Source organism: Seriola lalandi, unplaced genomic scaffold (assembly GCF_002814215.2).
Source record: "Seriola lalandi dorsalis isolate HSWRI2012SDOR001 ecotype SW California unplaced genomic scaffold, Sedor1 jcf7180002055008, whole genome shotgun sequence".
NCBI lineage: Eukaryota > Metazoa > Chordata > Actinopteri > Carangiformes > Carangidae > Seriola > Seriola lalandi.
The window spans coordinates 657,644-662,800 of NW_019525551.1; the positions used below are offsets into that span (position 1 = coordinate 657,644).

The 5,157-nt window shown below is 42.8% G+C and overlaps 1 protein-coding gene across 1 annotated transcript in view; it reads right to left on the reverse strand.

Moving 5' to 3' along the window:
* The window catches only part of agbl1 (AGBL carboxypeptidase 1), a 144,308-nt gene extending 143,037 nt beyond the window's left edge, over positions 1-1,271 (reverse strand). The window contains exon 1 of the mRNA XM_023397390.2: positions 1,052-1,271. Coding sequence (XP_023253158.1) covers positions 1,052-1,133 — 82 coding nt within the window. The 5' untranslated portion in view covers positions 1,134-1,271. The remainder of the gene's footprint in view (positions 1-1,051) is intronic.
* Positions 1,272-5,157: the final 3,886 nt, after the last annotated feature.

Genomic DNA, 5,157 nt, shown 5'->3' on the forward strand with positions numbered 1-5,157 from the left:
GTTAGGGAGGTGGGCAGGAGAGTGGATGAGGGTTTAGTGGAGAGGTAGAGCTGGGTGTCATCAGCGTAACAGTGGAAGTCAATGTTAAATTTGCGGAAGATATTGCCGAGGGGAAGGAGGTAGATGATGAAGAGGAGGGGCCCTAGGACAGAGCCCTGGGGCACACCGGAAGTGACGGGGGAGGGGATGGATTTAAAGGACTTGAGTTGAATGAACTGATATATTGCTTAGTCAATGACCATCAGTTGTACACTCTTTTTCATGATGCATTGTGGGATACTATAAGTCCACTATATAGGGTATAATAAATCTCACTATATATTCAGACAGTAGTACAAAATGGCGACCTATGGATTTGACTATATAGGGAGTAGTGAGTGACTTGGGACACAGCCACTGACTGACCCTCAGTCTGAGGTTGACACCATCACTTTGTTGCTCTGTTGAGTTTCATTCACAGCTGCACTTGTTTTCCTTCAGCATCATCAGGTCGCTCATGTCTCATTAGACTATTGGGTGCTCCTCTGCTCCTCTATGCTATGCCTCTGAGCTGAAATCCCATCCCTCTGCACAGAGCCAACACAGACACACACTCACATTCAGGACATAGCAGAGTCACATAGTACAGATAGCAGCAGCACTGAGCTGAGCTGTGATGTGTAGGCAGCGTGTACTACAGATACACAAAAGCTAATTTTCAGAAGTGTTTGTCATTCTCTGCATCTCATCACTCACAGCAACAATCTGTCAGCTTATTCCAGTGAAGATGATGACTGTAATGATGAAGATGGCTGGCAGGTGGTGTGTGATTCCAACTGTTGAAGAGGCTCAGATTTAAAGTTAAATGTTATTTTGTGTGAAAACTCAATGACAGGTGACATCTTTCTCAGACACGATGATCCTTCACCTGCAGCTGAAGGGTCTCTGGTCAAGTCAAAGCTCTGCTCTGGAGAGATGACTCATGCCAGATCAACTCTGCAGCTCTGTCTCTCACTACACACAAATACATATGACTAACACACACAGACACTCACTGTCAGTCTGAGCCTACCTGTGCAGAAGGCTGGATGTCTGCCCTCCAGCTCCCTCAGAGTTCCATTCCAGGTGAAATGATTTTGGCCGTAACGAAACATTATGAGTTTCCACTGGTTTCTCTGCAGGTGTGTGTGTCTACACCCTATCTGTCTGTGTTTTAACCTGTCTGTGTGATCCAGACAGAGGCTGTATAGAGAGGTTCCTCCTGTGGGAGAAGTTGTGAGGGAACTCCGTCTGAGTGTGTGACTGCAGGGAGAGTAAGTGTGTGAGCAACTCTTATAAGCACCTGGCTGAGCTGTAAAATGCCCTTGTGCCTTTTGCCTGCCTATTGGTTAGAAGCCCAAATGTCAAACTGCAGTGTGTGTGTGTGTGCGCGCCTGTGTGTGTGTGCGCCTGTGTGTGTGTGTGCGCCTGTGTGTGTGTGTGTGTGTGTGTGTGCAGAGGAGTAGATGTAGTGAACATATAGCCTGTGTGTCTGTGTAAGTGTGTATGTGTGTGTGTGTGTGTGTGTGTGTGTGTGTGTGTGTGTGTGTGTGTGTGTGCGTGCGCGTGTGTATAAATCAGGCCTGTCAACAGTGTGGGTCAGAGGCTCCACTGTTTCCTACTCTCGACAGAGGATGGTACAGAGAGGGCACAGGAGAGAGTGGAGGGAATGCATTTTGTGGTGTTCATTTGTCTTCAAAGGGTTTCCAGCCCCCCCACCCCCACCTGTCCCTCACCCCAGCACAACAAACATTGTGCAGTATTACAAAGGCCACACATTCAAACATTGAAAGGGAACCACCTCCAAAGAGGAACTTATGCTTTTAGTTATAATTAATTAATCAAATAATGATATACATATATTATATTATATTATATTATATTATATTATATTATATTATTACTAATTGTAATTAATGCATTTATTAAATAATCTAATGTATCCAATCAGTCTAATATCAGAAGCCATGACTTGTTGATGCAGTGGATCTCTGATCTGTGCTTCAGAGGGAAAAGAACTAGACAAGACTGAATAAGACCCTAAGCAGCTCTCTGACTAAGATAATTTCATTACTGGTCTGACTAACACCAGTGTTATCAGTGGGTCAGTGACCTGTTTGTCTGCTGCCTTTCTGTCTAAGCAGACAGCACTGTATTGTAATATACACACACTCTCTCTTACAAACACACACGCATGCATGCATGCACGCACGCACGCACGCACACACACACACACACACACACACACACACACACACACACACACACTTCCATCACCACAGTAACAATGCAGAGAACTCAATCATTGTGAGAAGACAGTGACACTGACACATCTAACACATCATCTCCTCACAGTCATGCTGACAGAACAAATAATACAATCCTAATGAAGGTGACAACATGCTGAGTGATGGAGGAGGTTACACTTGATATGGATCATTACACTGACATTACACCGTATTTGCGACATTTCACTTATCTTTGTTGAACAGTCTAATATTCAACAATGTCTATACAAATAGCATACAGTTATTGTGGATACACAATATATATATCTTCCTGGTCAAATATGACTCCAATACAAGTGACAGTACATTTTTTATGTCAACACATTGTTGTATTGTTCCACATTTACGGAAGCTTATGACTCTGAAACAGCCTACTGACTGTTTGTCTGACTGATTGTAGAACCTGTAGGATATTATACAAAACTGAACACACCGTCATAAAACACAGTTGAACCGTATTTCCTTTCTTTAGTCAGTGATGAAGTTTGGTCTTGGTAAACACAGCAAACATTTCAAAATGTAATTTGTTATTGTCCACACCTGTAAAAATATTTTACCAACAGTTAGTGAACCATTTCATGGTCAGGCTTAGTGAAGCAGTTGAACTGTTGAATCCCAACTAATAATCTGTTGAAATGTTACAAATACTCTAAACTATCTCTTAATGTTACCTTAGTTCAGTCCTGTTTCATTCCTCACTCACTGACACCACACACTGCTGACTTTACTGATTTCCACACCTCACACTGTGAAAATATAATTTAGCATGTTAATCTAGTCTCATGGAAATATTAACGGTCTAACATGGTGTGTTAGACAGTTAATAGAACATAGCTCTGCCACTCTGCTGGGTGCTCCTGGTCGGCTTTCCCAACGGGGAACGCACTGAACATAATCATCTGTAGGTAATTTAACGACTATTCATGAGTTACCTCACACAACCCCACTTCAAATAACCCAAACTATCCCTTGAAGGGTATTACACAAAACACATCACGTCACTAAAAATACAATTAAAACCACCAAACAGTTTATAACAGGATTTCATTTTTTTTCATATGTTTGTGGTTCACAGCCTCTGTCCAGTTACAGCTACAGGAGTCTCACATTTTACCTGAGAGACTCAGGTGTTAAAGTCTTTGTCCATCATCTGTGACATGAAGACATTAGAGAAGTTTGTGCCCTGAAGTACACATGTCTGGTTCAAAGGTAGTTCTGAGACCTCACCAACAGAGAGTATCATAGCTGAGAGAATTAGTGGACACAACAGACATGAATCACTGCTGTTTCCATCACTGTTGTGTTGGTCGTTTAGAGACTAGACTCATTTGTGAAGTTTACTAACTTCTACACTATTTCCTCTGTGCTGCGTTCACATACTCAGCTAAAATAGGTGCAGTAACTCAACATACACAGTGCAGGACTAAAGAAAATTAAATGCAGTTCAATCTTCATAATATTCCATCTGGACCAACCAGGACTTTAACTTGGAGCCTTTTTCCAATGTGGCATTTCTACCTCTGCTTCAGTGGATGGTCTGAATGGCTCCACCTCGGCTTGTTTCCAGGAACAGAGTCGGTGCCAGTGCTCTCTGTATCAGGGCAGCCGCCTGCAGCAGACACTTTTATTTCCTGCCCTGCACAGACAGAGAACTACAGGGGGATAAGTTTCCAACTTCTCTGGATTCCTGGAGCCGAGGAAGCATTGCTCAGGCAGCTATCAATATCAGAATGATGGAGAGTAGGCTGGTGATAGCTGATCCAAGGACCTGTGCCATCCTCTGATACAGTAACCAAAGCATTCTCCTCTTCAGGCTGAATCTCTGGCTCAGTCGCAGTCTGCTCTTCGTTCACCTTACCCTGTAAAAGGTACTTCCATCTCCATCAGAAATCCAATCTCATCTTCTGCCCCTGTCATTCAAAAATACAGGTTTGTCTTCTACGCTGATGACACTCAACTTCAGTCAAACGAGTGAAAGCAGTGACGGACCTGAACAACTGCTCTTTGGCTCCACTCAGGTGTCATCATCTGTCTGTGCTGGTGTAGAAAGCTGCAGACAATCACCCACAGACAAACAAAGCCAGCTCCTGCCTCTGTTCTTCCCTTTGTTGAATGGTCTCCACTGCTGAAGCCTGAGGTCCTGATCTGTTTCTGTTTGTTCAATGTTAAACTTTCTCAGTTACCATACCAACGTTATGGAGCTCGTTCCATACTTCTCACCTCACTGTACATACACTGTTTGGAGTCTTTGAAGTCTTTACTTTTTGTGGGAACCTGAATCAAATGGAAAAAAAGACTTTGGTGCTATGGAGGTTCTTAAAACACTCACCAGCACCTTTGTTATTAGTATCTGCTGGCGTTCTCTCCAGCTTCAGAAGTGGAGGAAGTCATACTGAGACATATTTGTCATCTCTGAGACTTAACAGAACATCATCTTGGTATGTGAGACATGCTTTGGTCCTGTCTCTTGTACCCTTCAGCTCACAGTTTGACTCAACAGGTATAGGTCTGGGTCTCAAGTTTCAATCTTAAGTTAAGATCAATGGTGAGTAAATCTGGAGATAATGAAGACTGATCATTACTGCAGGGTTACAGACTGTTAGTACTAAGTATTATCCCACAACAGCTACAGGCTGGAGAGGTCACACATGAAATCACCACAAACATACACAACTAAACACCTCACTGCTCATACTCCAACATCAAACAGAGTTTAGTCTGAAACAGTGAGAATGTAACACAGTGAGACACAGCTGTGAGTTTATAATAACTCTAAAATAAAAAGTCCTGCTGGTTCCACTATGTCCTGATCCTTCACACTAGGATAAAGTTACCCGCAATATAAATAATT